The sequence below is a fragment of the Schistocerca piceifrons genome, chromosome 1, assembly GCF_021461385.2.
Source record: "Schistocerca piceifrons isolate TAMUIC-IGC-003096 chromosome 1, iqSchPice1.1, whole genome shotgun sequence".
NCBI lineage: Eukaryota > Metazoa > Arthropoda > Insecta > Orthoptera > Acrididae > Schistocerca > Schistocerca piceifrons.
In genome coordinates, this window is record NC_060138.1 from 730,378,864 (window position 1) to 730,400,341 (window position 21,478).

General features: G+C 39.5%; 1 protein-coding gene across 2 annotated transcripts in view; it reads left to right on the plus strand.

Annotated features, from left to right (window-relative positions):
* The window catches only part of LOC124711315 (cation-independent mannose-6-phosphate receptor), a 640,574-nt gene that overhangs the window by 326,758 nt on the left and 292,338 nt on the right, over positions 1-21,478 (plus strand). For both annotated transcript variants that reach the window (XM_047241343.1, XM_047241335.1), the window contains exon 18: positions 11,862-12,017. In XM_047241343.1, coding sequence (XP_047097299.1) covers positions 11,862-12,017 — 156 coding nt within the window. The remainder of the gene's footprint in view (positions 1-11,861; positions 12,018-21,478) is intronic.

The window sequence follows — 21,478 nt, forward strand, 5'->3', positions numbered from 1 at the left end:
TTTTGACATGACAAATGCATGCTATTATTGTAAAATAATGTTTTATTCTACATTTCTTGTGCTTCTTGAATCTTCGTACCTCTTTTTTGAGAAAGTTTTCACATTTCCATTAATTGAGGAATGATTTTGTGGAATATAATTCATTAATAATCTGTGGTGCATATATAGACTGCTTAGATAATGAAATGTAGGGGATTGTAATGTGAAAATATGTGAAGATTTAGAATAATGACATTAATGTAATTGATGTTCACTCTTCAATTACTGGTTTGCCCTTGCTACAGCTGACACCTTTACCATAGAAAGAAATTAAAAACTGTTGGGAGGAAGTTCCGTTATTCAATTTTTTGCACAATTTGTAAATTTCTAGAACCCTGTTTAAAAGGCTTTCCCAATCCATGAAAGAAAGTGTATGGGAAACATTCCACTGAAGTAAATTAATGTGCAGTTGCAGCTATAGTTGGTACGCAGTTCGTAGTGATTCAAGAATTTTTGTGTAAATTCTAGAACCACTGAGCCTTCTACTATCTCGAACACACAATATTCTAGATACGAGTGTGGGATGGTAAAATCCTACCTACTGCGTATCACGTGTTTGTGTGTGCAGGTTTAAAATCAGTCATGGGAAGAAAGTAAGACGCGGCAGTCGGACGGCATCGACAAGTACCTGTCGGGCAATCCATAGAGGTTTTAGTGCTTGTGTAAGGAAGTACCATGGAGTTTTTAAGCCGCTCTGTGCTTATTGTGTCATTGACTTTTGTTATGTGAAACAAGAACAGTTGAAAAAGTACTCTTATAGACTCTTGACTCAGCCTTGTTAGAGGCAAGACGTTTTTTCAGTCTCTCTTTCTGAAAGTCATGGTGTCTAAGCAGACTTCCTTTTGAATGTAAATCAATTTGTTTCTAACATACGACTGTACAAGAGACTTACTGAAGTTACATATTGTGTTGAAAGTGAAAATTTTTATTGTGCTTGAAAGTCAAATACGTCGCTGATTGATGAAACGTAAAGTTTGTATGGCTACTTATTTCACAAGTAGAAAGAGGCGTGAAAATTCCTGTACCTAGCATTATTCGATGGAGAATAAGTCAAAGAGTGTTTCCAGCAGCTGGATATCCATTAGAGAAGAGTGGCTGCAAACCCCCAGTAAGTCATCTCGGAAAGAAGTGGAATGTGGTTTGGGGAAATAAATCAGTATAACCCAGGCCCACACTCACACTTTGTCGTCAAAACGTTAGAAGTTCAGACTGTTGCTAAATTAGGTAAAAAGATTGCATAAGGGTAAAATGCATTCTTATTATATATTAAACAGTATTTGTGAAGATAGTTCACCAGAATGAATAATACTTACCCTGTTAAAAGAGCACACCGGTCTCGCAGTAGTGCTGAACACGGTGTACGTTCTATACCAGGCAATCATGTGACCTTCCATGGATGACATAGGTCATGGTAGTGAAGTGGCATGTAAATGTTATTTGGTTGTGTGGAATAAGTGCTTTAAGCTGGGTCAATCTGTAGACGTGACTTAACGGCAGAAAGGAGCTGCTGTTTTTGGATATACTCACGACCACACAGTGATATACTCATGACCACACGGTGAATGAAGTTATGTGATTTGTTGATGTACTAATGCAGACTTTATAACATTTTCAGAAGGAATAGTGTTTCACAGCCATGTGTAACTGCCTAAGAACAGGATCCTAGCGAACAGGAATGGGGGATATGAATAGTCTTCATCAGTGACAATTATTTTTAAACCTGACTGGGAATTCTGCTCCCAAGAGATGCAAAACTATCTCATCCAGTTTCTAAATGAACATTGTGAAGAAAGCTGCACACAGTAGATATCTGGTATAAAGATAATTTGGTCGTGATTGCAACCGTAACTGAATTCTCCCTATAACACTACCATAATTGCTGTACCAATGCCACAGAGTTTGGGAATGGAGTGGAATGACTCTTGATAAATATTTGGAGTTGGAGTACCTCACAAAAGGTCATTGTTCACAAAGCTACATATCTTCAACACGTCAGATTACACAGAAAATGTACAGTAACTGACTGGAGCATGAAATGTGATCCGACGAGGTGCAATTTTGCCTCTTTCAAACGATGCAGAGTGGTGAGTGCACTGACAGCCCAATGAGGTGTTTAATCTGCTGTGTGTACAGGGTTTTGTAATTTTTGGAGGTGTTTTATGTATTGTGGTTCGAGGCAACAAATTAGGGTTATTGTGAATGTACCCCAAGATGTTCATTTCATCATTCTTGGTGACCAAGAGTTGCCCTTCCTTCTACATCATGATGAGAATGCTGTGTACACTCCTGTCGTTGAAGGTGACGACAGCTGTACTCACAGCACTGCAGGTGTACGTTTTCAGTTTGACAGACTCTTGAACTTCATGTTGCACCCCAACTGCTAAGTCACTTGATCTGAATCCCATGAAAACATCTAGGGCTATTTGGAACAGCAGGTGAAACCCAGCAGTCAACCCTCACAGTTAACTGGCTCTATGGGATCTACTAGCTCTATGGGACCTGTTCATCAGGTTGTGGCTTCAGCTAGATATGATGTACCTAAAGGAAGCTGTGGACTCTTTTTCATTGTCAGATTGAGGCTGTTATCAAGGCTAGAGGTATTAGTGAGATGTCTCCAATGGGTGACTAAATTTTTGTCTGCTTTGATGTTCAAGAGGCACTGTTCTCTACGGGCAAAGAGACTATAGAAAAGTGTATTTTAGAAATACAACTGAAATTTGCTAAATCCGTTATTATTATAATGATAAACAGTACTAATAAAATGGAATAAAAACTACTTCACAGTGGTTCTCAACAAGTTTATCGAAAAGTTGACAGACCAATGAAAATTGAAACACAAGACATACAGCCATTCATGACTACATCAAGTTAGAACTACCTACCTTCTCCAGATGAGATCTCTTTAAAAATAAATAATACATTTACCTTTACAAAGTTATTGATCAACAGTTCATCTTGTGAAAAGACAACAAGGACTCAAGATTTTATGTGATCTCTGATAACTGATTTATATGATTTGTCATAAATTATGTTCAGCAGAATACTGAGTTCAGTTGGAGAAATTGTGAACAGAAGTATATCTCCAGCTGTTGTGTATTTTTAGCGACTTGAGAGTGTTCATGTCACACGCATATTAAAAAAAAAAAAAAAAAAGGCCCATAATTGCAAATAGCCCTCACCACAGAATACCAGTGTATACCCAATATTTCCTAAAAACTTATCTACGTGTATAAATGTTCTCAGCTTGGAACATAAATACTGCTCCTGTCCACGGTATTTATGTTTTAAAGTGGTTGGGGTTGATATATGTTTCATTCAAATGCATAAATACTGATACTATATGTCATAATTTTTGGTCTATTTTGCATAGTTAATCCTTTGTAGATGGTAACTGTTACTGGTATGGGGCGAACATATTGTTATGCGAGCCTGTGGCCATACAAATACTTATCACTTTTCTGTCGTGTGTATCTGATACCATACTGGTACAATTAATCCCTCATGTGAGTGAATGGTGCTGACATTTCTTGTGATCGTCTTGCTCTACTTGTGTTTTTAAGAGGTCTTGCTGAGAATGACGCATTTATAAGGTTTGAGTGACAATGGAATTCAGAGATATACTACTAAATGAAGACTTTGATGCAGACTTTCGTAGTAATTTTGAAGGCCGTGAAGACTGCGAAGTATTATCTAGAGAAAGTGAAGATTCATCAAGTGATGTGGAAATTATTCACAAACCGGGTCCTTCACAGGTGAGAAAGAAGCAAAAGGTCAGAAATAGTGAGTACAGACAGATTACCGATGGTGTGCTTTCGTGTCAGAATTTAGATAATTATAGAGTGAAACCTCATTGTGGACTCAGTGTGGAACCTAATAAAAATGAATGTTTGAGCATATAGTTGACAGGCAATTGGTGAGATACATTGCCCGTGAAACTAACATCTTATACCAAGTAGTGAATAATTGATGACAGAGATCTTCCAGGGGAATACAATCGACAGATACAAGTGCAGACGAGATTTATAATTTTTTAACAGTCTGCGCGATGATTGCTCATGTAAAAAATGATAGACTGAAGGGCTATTGGTCTACAGACCCATTGACTGAAGAACCGTTCTTTTCAAAAGTAGTGCCTAGGGACAGATTTCTGACAGTCCTTCCAATGCTGCATTTTAGTGATGCATGCATTTTTGGAGACACTCAGAAGGTGAATAGGGTTGATAAAATAGAGCATGTTGTGAATTTTTTGACAGCGAAATTCAAGTGAATTCTAAACCATTCAGAAATTTGTGCATTGATGAGTCTCTAATGCTTGGGAAAGGTAGACTTGTTTTCTGACAGTCTATACCAAGCAACAGGCACATATTTGGAATAAAGCTGTTTATACTGTGTGATGCCGAAACCAGATTTATTTTAGATATGATAGTGTACACAGGAAGAGGAACAGAAATTGAAGATACTTGTGGTCTAGATGTTTCTGGTGCCTTTGCAGCTACTGTGTTGAAGCATCACCTCAACAAAGCTCACAATATTTTTTGAGGTAATTGGTATACAAGCCTTGGCAAGAATAGAACTGGTGCCTGTGAGGCAGTTACACCAAAAAGGAATTTTCCTTGAAAACTAAAGAAAGAACAAATAACATCACACCATACTGATGGTATGTTGGTAGTAAAGTTAATGGGCAAGAGATATGCTTTCAACAATTCACTCAGACACAATTGTTGAATCAGAGAAGAACAACAGAGAAACTGGTGAGAAAATTAAGAAACAAGTACTGTTGTAAAATATAGCCAGAACATCGGAACAACAGATAAAACTGACGATCAGCTCTATTGAATATGTGCAAAAGTTAATCAAATGGTATAAAAACTTTTCTTTCACCTCATGGACATGTCTGTACAGAATGCACAGGTACTTTACCAAATGAAAAATGATAAAAAACCACAGCTGCTAGACTTCGACGTGGAGCTCGTGAAACAGTTGCTCAAGAAATACAGCACTCCCAGAAATGCTGGAAAGGGAGGAAGACCAACAAATGCAGATTTAATATTTCACCAAAAATTTGAATTTTTAATTTTTTTATTGTCTTTTCTATAAAAAGCCATAACTCAAATTCTAATCGTGTAATTAATCTGAAAATATTATGGTAGTGTCTTGAGAAGGTTATAAGACCACTGAACTACAGTTATTAATTTATGGTACAAGTTGTATCATTAACAGAGTTTTTAATTTTGCACATCCAAAATTACCTTTCTTTTCCTACTTACAATCATCAAAAAATCAGAATGCTATTGCAGGAGCTCGTATTTATTAGTTCCAGGAAGACAGCAACATGTTGCATGCAGTTCCTGAAAATTTCATAGCATTATCGCATATACTTTTTGAGAGAAGGCTTCTAATAATGTAAAAAATTTAAAATAAAGAAAATGAGGTTCAAAGATTTTCTTCTCATATTTCTACATGTAATAAGTGTACCCCAATTTTAAAATCCTCCATACTGATACTCCTTATCCTCCAGGTTTCTCTGTTCTCCTCTTCGAATCTGCCTGGCCTGTATTTGTTGGTAAGACACTGATCTGTTAGCTTTCTTGACCCTGCTCTCGTTGATGGTGTAAAATGCTTTTGTTGCAAACACGCCAGGATCTATATCAGTTTTCTTCAGCACTTCGATTCTGCTATTATTGTAACATAAAACTGTACCATAGACACCTATTTTGAGTACTTCAAGTCCACAGAATGTCCTTTTTGAGCATCTAATCCAAATCAAATTATTGAGGCTTTCATTTGCTTTTTGTGTCTTTCCGTGAAGACATTTCCTCAATAAATCAGGATTTGCAAGAAACCTGAATGTGGGCTTAATTGCATTCATAACAGGTTCTGGTAATGAGTGTTTATGTGAATATGTCTCATTTCTGTTGTTGAACTTACACCAATTGTCCTTTGGACACAGATTGTGCATTGGTGTTTGGTCAGTGGATAGTTTGTGGGAAAAAAATGCCCATACAGCATGCCTCATTGCCTCTAAATTATGTGTTTTTTTCCAGATAGCTCTCCCATAAAATAACTGAAGAGAATCAGTTTCTTTCAGGGTAAGCCTGCCTTTTCCTCGTAGTGGTTTTCCATCCTCGAGTACTTCACTTTTCTTCTCTTTCAGCAAGTGAAGAAGCCTACCACCAAGCCTCTTATTGGATGTGGCCAACACATTCCAACTTATCTATGCTGTATTGTACGGATTTTTATCTGTTACAGCTTTGAACAAAGAGGAGTCCCCATCACCAAGGTATTTAGTATATCTGACAGCATACTGGTCCTCAGATCTGGAGAACATCCTCACAGGTGCAGTAGACTCCATGCTCCACTTGAGCCACTATAATTTTTAGAGGATGCTGCTGCATGCTTTTCTTGCCACAGTTTCTCACTGTCTTCATTGTTGGACATTTTCCATGTTGCACACTGGTGGCAGTATTTTAGAGATAATTTCTACGTCTAAAACTGAGTCAATACCAATAACAGATGCAACTCCAGACAGAGATGTGTGACCCCACTCACTCACTCACTCACTCACTATATTGACGGGCCTGCCTTGGCCCGAGGTAGCGGAGTTTAAGCTGTTTGAGCTGTTCCTCCTGAAGTCCTCTCTGTTTGGAATGTTTTTCTTCGCGTGTTGGTCTGGCCTCTGGTTTCTGTGGATGCAGGAGCTTATCTGCCGGCTGATTCCAGCGGCTTCTTGTTCTTCTTCTTCTTACTGCTTCCTGGCTGCCCGAATTCAATTTTCTTCAGGCGGGAGTAGTCCACTGGCGGCATCTGTGTCCGGATGTACTTGACTGCTTCCTCTGTCATGTATTTCCAGTCCTCGTCCGTGAAGATCGGGTGCTTGTTTATGAGCTCCAGATCACCACGCCTGACGATTTCCCTCCTGTGCAGCTTCTGGTTCAAGGGTTCACACCCCCAGTGGAAAGGATAAGGTTTGTGAGGAAGGGGAGGGATGTTGTCTACCGTGAAAGGGTAAGGATGATCATGATGGAGGCAGCTACCATCTCGCAGGGAATCGGCGATCTTGGTGAGCACCTCCCTCACACAGTTCTTGTTAGGGAGGGGGAGGCACTCGAATGGCTCGTCTTCTTCCTCTCCCTCGGTCTCCATCGGCACTTCCTGTGTCGTCTGCGTTTCCGCAGAGACAGGAGTGACGACTGCTTCCGAGGGTGCCGTTTCCTTGTTGTCGGAGGTTTTCCCCGACTGTATGACAACCTCCCTAGCAACCTGCGTTGCCGCGTCGGCCAGGGAGGCGGTCGTTTGTGTTGCCACATCTACCCCCGTACTGGTGGGGGTCGGTGCCACGTCCGGTGTCGTACGGGACGCGAGGTACAAGCCGACCCTCAACTGAGTCACCTCCTGATGCGTCTCTTCGAGTTCTGCTCTCAGGGCCACTCTCTCCTCCGCCATGGCAGATTTGGGTGCGGTGATTGCGTCCTCGTTGGCTTCCCGCAGTGCTTGGTGGAAGGCATCCACGTCGTCTTGGTGGCGCAGCCCGCTTTCCTACTAAGGCAGGAGGGCGGGGTGACCACCATTTCTTCTTGTTGGGCCACCTCTTCGTGTGTGGTGGCCGATGTGTGACCCCTTTTCATCCATGTCCCATCTACAGACACACACAGGTCAGCAACATTTGTAGGAGATTCGCTGTCTTGAATATCTACCCCAGGACATATTTCTTTTTGGTTTATTTCCATGAATTCCTCCACTGCTTTCTTCATAGAAACTTTGGCAGTATCGCATAGAACATCAGACATTTCTTTATTTATTTTTTCGAACCTTGCACAAGGTGGAGGCATGTTCAGAAAACCACACAGTAAATTACCTCCTTCCCTGCCCTGTCCAAGACATCTCAGATTGTAAGCTAACCTAAAATTGCTTTCATAGGTCCAGTGTCGGTGTTTTTGGAGGAGGAAACTGAAAATTCATAGCCACATGAATTACAAATTAATTTAAAATCACGGGCTATTCCCACTCTTCTTTCTTCAACAACAATCATGCATTCTGTATTTTTACAGCTAACACACGAACATGAAAACTTTATAGCCTGGCAGAGAAGCTCTAAGTCAATAAGTCTGAATCCAGGGAATCCATATCAACATCATTCAAGCACCTGTACAATTCGTCTGTCCCAAGTTTCGATACTGAAGCTGAGAGCTTTCTTCTTTGTTTTGAGCTGCTGCTTCTTTTTTGTTTGTAAACCGATTTCCATGAAACCTCCATTTCCTAAACACAGTTTGTCACCACCCATTACGCATAAATCTTGATTTCCACATAAAGGTTTGTGAATTGAACCTTCCACCTACTAATACGTGTTAGTATTGGTAAGTTTAACAATTTAAAGGCATTTCTAAAGCTGCTATCATGGTGAAATTCACACATAACATAGATTAAACAGTGTAGATCAAGAAAATAATATTTATGAAAAAATTGATTTTTGGACCAAAATCCATTACATTCCCCCTTAAGCAACGTTGCAGGATTACAATTCAGGGATCTAACCTACTCACTTAAAAAAAAAAATCCAGTACAGGAATAACATTATCAAAACATTCACCACTAAAGCTTCATGTACCTCTTTTTGTGCCATGGAATGAGTATTAGAATTGCACTATCCTCTTCACCCCTCACCATATTGTATTCTGCTGCTCACTCAAAATAAATCAGTGTACTTGACTGTCATTGTACCTTCATGCTGCCACCTCTGTGCCTCTTGCATTGTATCTTTGTGGAAGACCCAGATGTAAGATCTGTCCCATACTTTTGCCAACAACCTACAGTTCCACTGCAGTCAGTTGGATTTCTTGTCTCTTCAAAGGCAGGGCCACCTGCCAAAAAGAGACTCATCATATAGAAATCTCAGTGCACAGAATTCTGTTTGGATATGTACATGAACAAACACTCCACTAAGATGAATAACCAATGCCAAATTGCAGAGTTGCAAAGTTCCACAGCACGAGGCATTACCTGTGTACAAGAATAATGCCACCTCATCAATGTCTGAGAGCCTTGTGTGGTAAGAGTTAGGTTAACCAGAGATAAATTGTTTCTTTTTGTGAATGTATAGCTCAGGATGAAATTATTGCAGATACAGGGTTTAATGTTTCTATGGTGGGACATATATAACATGCAGTAAAAGTGGCTAAGATACGTGGTCAGCCAAATTTTGAATGACAGAGTGTGTTATCATCAGCACTGTGCAACAGCTACCTGAACTGCATTACTGTGATAGGTCATAAGGTTCAATTTAGAGTCTTGGCATAAAATGGTAGCCCCACTACATACAAATATGCTATTGTCTGCCTTCCCACCAGCATTTCCCTGCTGTAAAATGGAATGAGGGGCCATGCCAACTGTTCTGGATTGTGAGAACTCCCAAATTTTACCTGAAGGAAATTAGATTGCCCAAAATGGTAGTAGTGCATGATAATTAATGAATTCCTGGAGCTGTATTCCAATAGGGCAGTACTCGCCTGACTTTTCGAGAAAATTTTCTGTGTTGTAAGTAAGTGTCTTCCATGATATGTCCATTTGCCAGACAGGCAAGTCTTTTTCTGTTGACAAAAAATAATCAAGTGAATGAATTATCATTTTGTAGTTTGAAATTTTCTCATTCAATGTCATTTTCTTTTGGTCTTTCTTCTTGCTTTTCAGATTTTTTTTTGGCCCAGTCATGAGTCAAAAAGTTGTGGTAGCTTGCTGAAATACAAGTCTTTCATGGGCAACAACAATTTCTGAGCATTGATCTGCTGAAAACTTGTGATCAGAACCATCAGAGTCTTAGCCATATTCCATCTAACTGGGAACCCATTAAACAATTATAACTGTTGTTATTGTTGTTGTTGTTGTTGTTGGGGTCTTGAGTCCACAGAATGGTTTGATGCAGTGCTCCATGCTACTCTATCTTGGCAAGCTTCTTCATCTCTAAGTAACTGCTGCAACCTACATCCTTCTGAATCTGCTTAGCGTATTCATCTCTTGGTCTCCCTCTGTGGTTTTTACCTTACACACTGCCCTCCAGTACTAAATTGGTGACCCCTTGATGCCTCAGAACGTTCCTACCAACAAATCCCTTCTTCTAGTCAAGTTGTGTCACAAATTCCTCTTCTCCCCAATTCTATTCAGTACCTCCTCATTAGTTATGTGATCTACCCATCTAATCTTCAGCATTCTTCTGTAGCACCACATTTCAAAAGCTTTTATTCTCTTCTTGTCTAAACTATTTATCATCCATGTTTCACTTCCATACATGGCTACACTCCATACAAATACTTTCAGAAATTACTTCCTGACACTTAAATCTATACTCGATGTTAACAAATTTCTCTTCTACAGAAATGCTTTGCCTGCCATTGCGTCTACATTTTATATCCTCTCTGCTTCGACCATCATCAGTTATTTTGCTCCCCAAATAGCAAAACTCATATGCTACTTTAAGTGTCTCATTTCCTAATCTTATTCCCTCAGTATCACCTGATGTAATTCGACTACATTCCATTATCCTCGTTTTGCTTTTGTTGATGTTCATCTTATACCCTCCTTTCAAGACACTGTCCATTCCGTTCAACTGCTCTTCCCAGTTCTTTGCTGTCTCTGACAGAATTACAATGTCATTGGCAAACCGCAAAGTTTTTATTTCTTCTCCATGGATTTTAATTACTGTAGCTAGTATAATTATGAAACGATGTACTATATGCCTGAGGCTCCTGTAGTGAAATTAATATGGTTTCGATTTTCATGGTTAGTGCAGATTCGACACAGCACAGATACCAAAATACTTGAACAGTCCAAAATACTCATGTTTATACTGCAATCTGGTGTTTTACAAAACATGCTAAATATCACATTTAAAGTCTGCTGCATTAATTATACTTTACTCACTGGAAACTGATAAATTATTAACAAAATTAAATTCAAACAAAATTAAATTCAAAGCACTGTATTTGTATCACTTACCTTCACTTCGCTTTTGGAAAGTATCTGTCCATTCTTCTCTTTCTCATTTACTTATTTTCTGATAATGGTGAAACATAATTTTCATGCATCATAATGTATTTGGAACAAAAATACGTGTTCTAATTATAACTGAGGTATTCAAGCTTCAGAAATCTTTATTTTTTACACAGTCTGTATATGTGCGGTTGGATATGGGTGTGTGTGTGCGAGTGTATACCTGTCCTTTTTTCCCCCTAAGGTAAGTCTTTCCGCTTCCGGATTGGAATGACTCCTTACCCTCTCCCTTAAAACCCACATCCTTTCGTGTTTCCCTCTCCTTCCCTCTTTCCTGATGAAGCAACCGTTGGTTGCAAAAGCTTGAATTTTGTGTGTATGTTTGTGTTTGTTTGTGTGTCTATCGACCTGCCAGCACTTTCGTTTGGTAAGTCACATCATCTTTGTTTTTATATAAAAACACGCACATATCCATCCACACATCATATATTATATATAATTTTTCCCACGTGGAATGTTTCCTTCCATTATATTGATATCATCTTTGTTTTTAGATATATTTTTTTCCCACGTGGAATGTTTCCCTCTATTATATACAAACTATGTGGATAATATGTTAAAATACCTCCTTCTAAAACAGTTACTTTACTGGAAAAAAGACACTAACCCAATGAATGAAGCTTAAATTGTCATTATATATTTAAGAAATACAGCTAGACAAGTAATTTTTCGTGGCATTTTTTTCAAATATATGGACACTATGGATTTACATGCAAGTATTGATTCTTTCTCAACTCCTTTGAAATAATTGTTATATAATACTTTTTTTCTCTTGCACATAGGGTCAGCCAGTGTTCAATCAAATAGAGGACTGTGAATATCAGTTCTCTTGGAGAACTAAAGTGGTATGTGGTTCTCACAACATGCCATCATGTACTTTGGTTGACAAATCTCAGGAATTGGATCTTTTTGACATTACTCCACAAAGTGAATATGAGGTACAGTATAATTATATTTTATATCTTAAAATTATGATTGGTTTGTAATTTGTTTGAAAGTGCTAAACCAGGAAAAATATTGGACATACTGAATGTTTAGTATGAGTATCAACACTTCAAATATGCTACTAAGAAGTATAAATTTATCATCTTTGATCTCGATGAATTTTTTCTGATGCGGGTTCCAACGAATTATTAAAGAAAGTCCACCAATAATGTGTGTTCAAAAGTGCTAAACACAAAGTTCAAGTAACCTTTCCTTCAAGACAATGTATGAAGGCACACAGTTTTGTGAAGGGAACTGCAAAAAATTTGAGTGTTGTGGACTGCCTTCCTTGTAATCTCATTTGTTACAATAAAATTAATGTTGGACACATTCCTTTTTGTTGGATTTTAATCACAAAATACTTTTTAAAGAGATTATGACATGCATGTAAGGTTCTCAGCCTGGAAGTATTGAATAACATTTATTGTGGAAAGCATTTAGCATGTAGACTCAAATTTTTGGGTTCAGTTTAACTGAAAAATTTGGATCATTTATGGAACTTGTAAAAGAATTAGTTAAAAATAGTAAATATTATTTCAGAATTTTAAGATATAGAGTAACTGACTAGATTACAATATTTTCAAAAGGTAGGTGTAAAGTATCCCACCTCAACCCTTTGGTATTAAATGAGTGAAACAAGGTTTTACATGGGGTTTTGGTTGGCTGTTGTCAGTGGGGTATGTGGTGAATAAATGCTTTAAAAAGTATAGAGACTTCTGCAGGGGCCAGAATTTTGACAGAAAGGTTGACAACAATGTTAAGAGATAGGTATTAAGGAGCAGTGTGGGCATAGGACGTGAGTAGTTGGGACAACTTCCTTTGATGGAGCTGGGAATGCTGTTTCAACTGTGGAAAGGCAAGAATTTCTATTGCAGTAATAACATTCAGGACATTGTGATCACAATGATTTTGAGAGAGGAGTAGAGGCTCTCAAGTATGGTTTAAACTGTCCGCAGCTCATGGTCTAGTGACTAATGTTGCTACCTCTGGATCCTGGGTTTGATTCCCGGCCAGGTTGGGATTGTCTCTCACTGTGGACTGGCTGTTTGTATTGTCCTCGTCATTCCATCATCATTCATAGATGTGGCTAATTTTGACTGTGTGAAGATTGGGAATTTGTATTGGTGCTGATGACCATGCAGTTGAGGCCCCCCACAAACCAAACATCATCATCATACGGTTTAAACCAGGATTGTACGGTTATGAAGGACCAGATTGGTGAGGTTCAGGGAGTGATGGAACTGGAAAAGTGAGAGAATGCAGTACATGATCTGGACAGGGAAGAAGTAGTGTGGACAGAAGAGAGAATGGAAAAGGTAAGATGAGGCAGTGGGAAACAGGTAAGCAGAGGTTTAGACTTGGGGATTGTGAGAGCACAGGATGTGCTGGAGAGAGAATTTCCACCATCATTGTTAAGAGGAAGTTTTGCTGGAAGAGATACCTAAATGGCTCGCATAGTGAAGTAGCTGTTAAAATCATTTTCCTTATTCCAAAGGAAAATACTTAGCCTTCCTTTGAATTAAAAAAGGTTTCTCCATGTAACATTCTTATTTTTAATGTTTCAAGTCGGCTTATTACAAAATTTGAAAGAAGGGATACTGTCAGCTAATATTGTCTGTGACTTGTGAAAAGCATTTGAGCATGCAGATCACAGTATTCTCTTAAAGACGCTCAAATATTATGGTATCAGAGATCATCTGGTAACTGGTTTTTGTCATCTTTAAGGATACAGTATGTTTCATTAATAAATATAGCCAGTGTTTAGCATCTTCAGAATGGGAGACAATCACAACAGTGTCCCACAGAAATCAATATTGGGTTCTTACTTGTGCTTGTTGAATATAAATGATCTGCCATCATATATCCAATAAACTGAAATAGTTCTCTTTGGTTGTGATGAAAGTGTTATAATCAAGCCTATTGGAGAAACTTAAGCAATTGAAAATTGTTAACTGGTTCGTCACAAGTAAATGGTCACCGATTAAACACAATGTGTCCAATTGTGTGTTGTACAAGGCCTGACCACACCATTAGAAGTAATGGGTGAAGGTAAATAAATGAGTGAAACAGAATATTTTGTATTGTTTGATGTTCATACTGATAAGAACCTGAGCTAGAAGTTGTCTGTTACAGATCTTCTTAAACTCCACAGCTATACTACTTTTGCATTACACATAATACCAGATTTTGGAAATGAAAATTTCAAAAATCGGCTTATGTTTCTTATTTTTCTTAGCTAATGTTTTACAGCATCGTATTCTGAGAGAACTTGTTATTGAGGAAGACAATATTTTGTTGCTCTGAAGCATGTAATATGGATATTGTATGCTGTCCACCTCAGAACTTTTGAAGGAAGCTCTTTAAACTATTCACCATTACAACAGCAGCTTCACAGTACATGATGTGACTGGATTGATGAGAATGAAATGGGGTATCAAATATATAGGGACAACTGAAAATTTGTGGTTAACTGGGGCTAAAACCACTGTCCTTCACAGACTCTTTTTCTCCAGTGGTGTGATTCCCATTTACCCCATGAAAAATGATAATGGCAGTGCTCAGAAATTATAAGTGGGAACATGACTGACAATATATGGTTTTTGATATGCAGTAAAACTTCGTTTACATGAATCTGAAGGAGCCGAAAAATCAGGAGTTCATGTTAAAAAGAGTTCGTGTTAAAAAAAATTACTGCAGTACACTAATGTGTAACACACTACACTATCAATCACGTTATTGTAGACTTATAACACTAAAGTGATTGTTTGATTACAAGTACTCACAAATTATGTACGTTACTTTCTTGGAAAAATTTGGTCATGGTTCGCTGACAGTCATGGGAATGATAATATTTTGTAATTTCACAACCAATTGTAATGATAGCATCCATAAACCCAACAGTGTTGTCGGATGTTGAAGCGAACTGTTCTAACAAGTCCAAGGCTGTAAACATCTCCTAACGGGTAGGTGGAATGGTATCTGTATTCTCTTCTTCACTTTCTTCTGATGACCCTTCTTGCTCGTTCACAGCTTTTCGCACATCCGATTCCACAGAAGCACATACGGCAACATTGTCGTCTACACTAATGAATCCTTCGAAACTAATCCCAGGGTTCGCAATGTCCTGCAGAACTGTCCATTCATCAGGTGAAGTGGCATCTTCAGTGTTGCTATGTCTCTAAGCTCTGTTAAAGCACTTCCCTATATGATGCGACGATACTGAGTTCCAGGCTGCTGTGATGGCTTTTATTGCATAAAGCAGATTCCAATTTGGGGTTGCACTATTGTTTTCAGCAGCACAAATTTCAGCTCTTACAAGTCGCTTACGATAAGCTCTCTTTATGAGAGATATTATGCTTTGGTCCAAAGGCTGATGGCCGCTTGTGGCGTTGGGTGGAAAAAACTGAACCTTTATGTTGGATAGGTTCAGATCATGATCGTTATGGGCAGTACATCTGTCCAATGTAAGAAGAACATGTCTATTTTGAGCAACCATTCGACTGTCGCAACAAAGGAGCTGCTTGCGAAATGATGTGCCATCAATCCAAGCTTTCTCGTGGTGAGAGTAGGTGCAAGGTAAAGTGTCCATATTTATGTTTTTAAACAAAGTGGTTTCTCGGATTTACCAATAACCCAGGGATGAAACTTCTCACTGCCGTCAGCATTACAGCACAGTACAACAGTCACACGTTGTTTGCTTCGTGCTCCACCGTGACACTTATCACCTTTTATCCACAGGGTATGATTTGGAAAAAGATTGTAGAAAAATCCAGTTTCGTCCATGTTAAACATATCACACGAGGCATACTTTTCCCTCACTCAGTTGAATTCATGCAACCAGCTGTTAACACTTTCTTCATCAACCACAAATTTGTACAGATGAAATTGAGTGTCTCTTTTGGAACTGATACAACTAACCAGCAGAACAACGGAAGTCTTCAATGCCCATATCTTTAGCAATATCATTTGCTTTTGACTGAGTCACAGGGCCAGTTAAAGGTATGTTAGATGCACGCATATGATTGGACCATTCTAGCACTAACATTTCGATGTCTTCATACTTGGCGGTACGAAGTCGTTCAGATTTGTTTCCGGAACCTGATGCCGCAGCATTAATAATTTTTTCTCGATTCTTAATAATCGTAGATAAAGTAGATTTAGGTATTCCAAACTGCTCTGCAATTGCTGTTTTCTTGGTACCGTGGTCCACTTCATCTAGAATCTTAAGCTTTAACTGTACATTTAGAGCTGTCTGTTTCCTCTTTGCCATTTTCGTGTGCTACGGTACCAGTTGTAACTGTAGTTTTTATTCGGTATTCCAACTTGATACGGCTACGACTAACAGAACACCTGTCAAATCTGGCACTGATTATGTTCCTAAGTGCTGCTGCACACATTATTGAATGTCTTACAATGTACAGCATATGCTGATTGTTGAGGTGATAATCGCGGCTACCGACCTACAATACTTTAAAAGCGAGTCAACAATAAGTATAATTAGCTTTGTAGCTACATTTCCTACATTCATTTCGGGAAAAAAATTGCGCTTTAGAGTACTCTAAGGTCGGAAGTTTGTGTTACAGTGAAATTTAATTACACTAGGAACTGAAACAGAGTTCGTAATTAGCCTTAACCGAAATTCATGTTAACTGATAAAACATACCATAAGAACTAATGTATTCCTGGTGGGACCAATATTTTTTTCCCGTTAACCGCGAGTTTGTCTTATGCGAGTTCGCGCTAATGAGGTTATACTGTAATTCTAAATCATTTAGCCACCTATGTACCGCATTTACTTGAATCTAAGCCACACCTGAAAAATGAGACTCAAAATCAAGGGAAAAAATTTTTCCCGAATCTAAGCTGCGCCTGAAATTTGAGACTCGAAATTCAAGGGGAGAGAAAAGTTTTAGGCCGCACCTCCAAATTGAAACAAAGTTGGTCCATTGTAATATGAGACACAATTTAGGTCGAATGAATGACGACACAGCTACAGTAGTTTGGTTTGAGTCATAAGCTTAGCAGTTAAGCCTTACCAGGTAGCCATTGCTATGCGTCAGGTGCTCTGTCTGTATTTATACGGGTACCCTTCCTTTTTCACGTGCTTCGTCTGGTTTGAATCGATTGCTTATTTTGCTTTGATCTGATAAGTGCCGTTCTCTTTGTTAGAGGTGTTTACGTCACTCTAAGCTGGAAATGCGTTACTGTACTGTGTCATGCATTGTTTGTCGCATTCTGATAATGTGTGTTTACGACCTGTCGCCGTTCGCGGCATGGCTTGCTATTGTGCATGCTACCGCCGCTAACAATTAAAAAACAAAAGAGAGGAATCGTCTCATTAGCGAAACAATGGCAAGAGACTGTTATTTGTTGTTACTTACACTGCTGCTTTCTTCAATAATGATCAACAAGAACGAAATACCAGACTGCGTATGATAGAAGATGCTCTAAACGAGAGTTTAGCGAAAAATTTTCTCCGTTTGAAAATCTTTGCAGACGCCTCTTAAGTACATTACATTCTGCACAGAAATGAGAGTCATCTTAGATTTAAAAATGTAGTCAATTGCCGTGCTTCATTTCTGACTGTACCACTACTAGGCATAAGAATAATACAAATATAAACATGGCTTGATATGTATATTCTTCCGTGTTTGCTGTTGTCTCACTCTAGTTTCGTAGTTTATTAGGCAGACAGGATTTAAATGAGATAGCAGCAAACACGAAACAATACATGGCAAAATGTTTATATTCGTATTATTCTTATGGTGAAGAGATTACTGAATGTGATTCACAATACATAAAAGTTCCTATTAACAACCATCTCTTCTCACAGGTAGGAAAAAATTCAGAACGTAGAGTTGGCCATATTGACAAACATCCCAAACAGTCTTGCTAATCGGATTTTCGTAGTACATTGAAATGCTGCTACATTCGAAGATAAACAATATGGAATTTGTATTTACTTCGTTAGATAATGTATGAAAATGCAGTGGTCGAAACTCAGGGTGGAGAAAAAAGCTCATCTTCCACCTTTTTTTTTAAAATTCATTTACTGACGCCGAGGTTTTGGTGCCAGTATTTATCTTTGTGCCTGCAAAGCATGCCTGTGTAGGGCTACATATATTTGGCGGCAGAACTTAGTTGTGACGGCACCTACCAACATTTTTCAGAACTTCCGCTTACTTTGCACTCGATTCTCTGCCGCAGGCAGTTTTTTGGATTACATAAACCAGAAAAAAAGTGCGGCGTAGATTCGAATAAATACGGTAGCTGAGTGGTGGACTGCCATGTTGGGGACTTGTGTTTGATTCTTGTTACTGCCAAGGATTTTTCTTGGTAGGGGGACTGGTGTGAGATGCACTCAGCCTTGTGAGGCTAACTGAGGAGCTACTTAACCAATCAGTAGTTGATCCAAGGTCAAAAAACCCAACAACGACTGCGAGAGCAGTGTGCTGACCACATGCCTTTCCAGACTGCATTCAGTGATGCTGTTGGCAGAGAGTGATATGAAGGGTGGTTGGGCCCAAGCGTCCCATCCAAGACCAGAACATGAAGCTTTTGTAGATGATTGAATTGAGGAACAGTTTGGCATTAGCAGCAGTCATTAGTGAGAGGATACGATACAATTTTTCAGGAACCATATTGTATCTAGTATAGCAGGAACTCAGAACATAAGGAAGGGTAGTTTAGTTGAGTTTAGTTATGTTCCATTGATCTTAATTGTGATCATCTTTCTGTGATAGAGAATGAGTTAGTTTTATAAGTATAATACACTTTCTCTGTGAAAAACACACCAATATGCTGACCATTTACATGACAGTTTGAAAATACACACACACACACACACACACACACACACACACACACACACACACACACACACAGTTACAATAGAATTTGTATTGACATGCTCCAGGGAAGTGCAGATGAAATCATCCCAATGAGTAATGAATGTCAAACATCAACTTTCAGCGACCAACATATGCTGACATCCACAAGCAAAACTGACTGTAGGTATCGTGTGACATCTTGTAAATGTAGACTGATGCCAGGAAATTTGTGGAACGAAGGAGAAGTGTCTCCAACTGTGAATATGCGGTCGCAGAGGGTGGGCTTACTGGTAGTTGGGAGCTCCAACGTCAGGCGTGTAATGGGGCCCCTTAGGGAAATGGCAGCAAGAGAGGGGAAGAAAACCAATGTGCACTCTGTGTGCATTCCGGGGGGAGTCATTCCAGATGTGGAAAGGGCCTTCCGGATGCCATGAAGGGTACAGGGTGCACCCATCTGCAGGTGGTCGCTCATGTCGGCACCAATGATGTGTGTCGCTATGGATCGGAGGAAATCCTCTCTGGCTTCCGGCGGCTATCTGATTCGGTGAAGACTGCCAGTCTCGCTAGCGGAATGAAAGCAGAGCTCACCATCTGCAGCATCGTCGACAGGACTGACTGCGGACCTTTGGTACAGAGCCGAATGGAGGGTCTGAATCAGAGGCTGAGACGGTTCTGCGACCGTGTGGGCTGCAGATTCCTCGACTTGCGACATAGGGTGGTGGGGTTTTGGGTTCCGCTGGATAGGTCAGGAGTCCACTACACGCAACAAGCGGCTACACGAGTAGCAGGGGTTGTGTGGCGTGGACTGGGCGGTTTTTTAGGTTAGATGGCCTCGGGCAAGTACCGAAAGGGCAACAGCCTCAAAGGGTGTTTGGAAACTGGTGGTGGCGTGTTTGTCGCTGTCAGTAGCAGTTTATCCTGTAGTGAAGTAGAAGTGGATAGTTCCTGTGAATTATTATGGGTGGAGGTTACACTCAACAACCAAGCTAGGTTAATAGTTGGCTCCTTTTACGGACCTCCCGACTCAGCAGCATTAGTGGCAGAACAACTGAGAGAAAATTTGGAATACATTTCCTATAAATTTTCTCAGCATGTTATAGTCTTAGATGGAGATTTCAATTTACCAGATATAGACTGGGACACTCAGATGTTTAGGACGGGTGGTAGGGACAGAGCATCGAGTGACATTATACTGAGTGCACTATCCGAAAATTACCTCGAGCAATTAAACAGAGAACCGACTCGTGGAGATAACATCTTGGACCTACTGATAACAAACAGACTCGAACTTTTCGAATCTTTAAGTGCAGAACAGGGAATCAGTGATCATAAGACCATTGCAGCATCCCTGAATATGGAAGTTAATAGAAATATAAAAAAAGGGAGGAAGGTTTATCTGTTTAGCAAGAGTAATAGAAGGCAGATTTCAGACTTCCTAACAGATCAAAACGAAAATTTCTGTTCCGACACTGACAATGTTGAGTGTTTATGGAAAAAGTTCAAGGCAATCGTAAAATGCGTTTTAGACAGGTACGTGCCGAGTAAAACTGTGAGGGACGGGAAAAACCCACCGTGGTACAACAACAAAGTTAGGAAACTACTGCGAAAGCAAAGAGAGCTTCACTCCAAGTTTAAACGCAGCCAAAACCTCTCAGACAAACAGAAGCTAAACGATGTCAAAGTTAGCGTAAGGAGGGCTATGCGTGAAGCGTTCAGTGAATTCAAAAGTAAAATTCTATGTACCGACTTGACAGAAAATCCTAGGAAGTTCTGGTCTTACGTTAAATCAGTAAGCGGCTCGAAACAGCATATCCAGACACTCCGGGATGACGATGGCATTGAAACAGAGGATTACACGCGTAAAGCTGAAATACTAAACACCTTTTTCCAAAGCTGTTTCACAGAGGAAGACCGCACTGCAGTTCCTTCTCTAAATCCTCGCACAAACGAAAAAATGGCTGACATCGAAATAAGTGTCCAAGGAATAGAAAAGCAACTGGAATCACTCAATAGAGGAAAGTCCACTGGACCTGACGGGATACCAATTCGATTCTATACAGAGTACGCAACAGAACTTGCCCCCCTTCTAACAGCCGTGTACCGCAAGTCTCTAGAGGAACGGAAGGTTCCAAATGATTGGAAAAGAGCACAGGTAGTCCCAGTCTTCAAGAAGGGTCGTCGAGCAGATGCACAAAACTATAGACCTATATCTCTGACGTCGATCTGTTGTAGAATTTTAGAACACGTTTTTTGCTCGCGTATCATGTCGTTTCTGGAAACCCAGAATCTGCTGTGTAGGAATCAACATGGATTCCGGAAAAAGCGATCATGTGAGACCCAACTCGCTTTATTTGTCATGAGACCCAGAAAATATTAGATACAGGCTCCCAGGTAGATGCTATTTTTCTTGACTTCCGGAAGGCGTTCGATACAGTTCCGCACTGTTGCCTGATAAACAAAGTAAGAGCCTACGGAATATCAGACCAGCTGTGTGGCTGGATTGAAGAGTTTTTAGCAAACAGAACACAGCATGTTGTTAGACGTCTACAGACGTTAAAGTAACCTCTGGCGTGCCACAGGGGAGT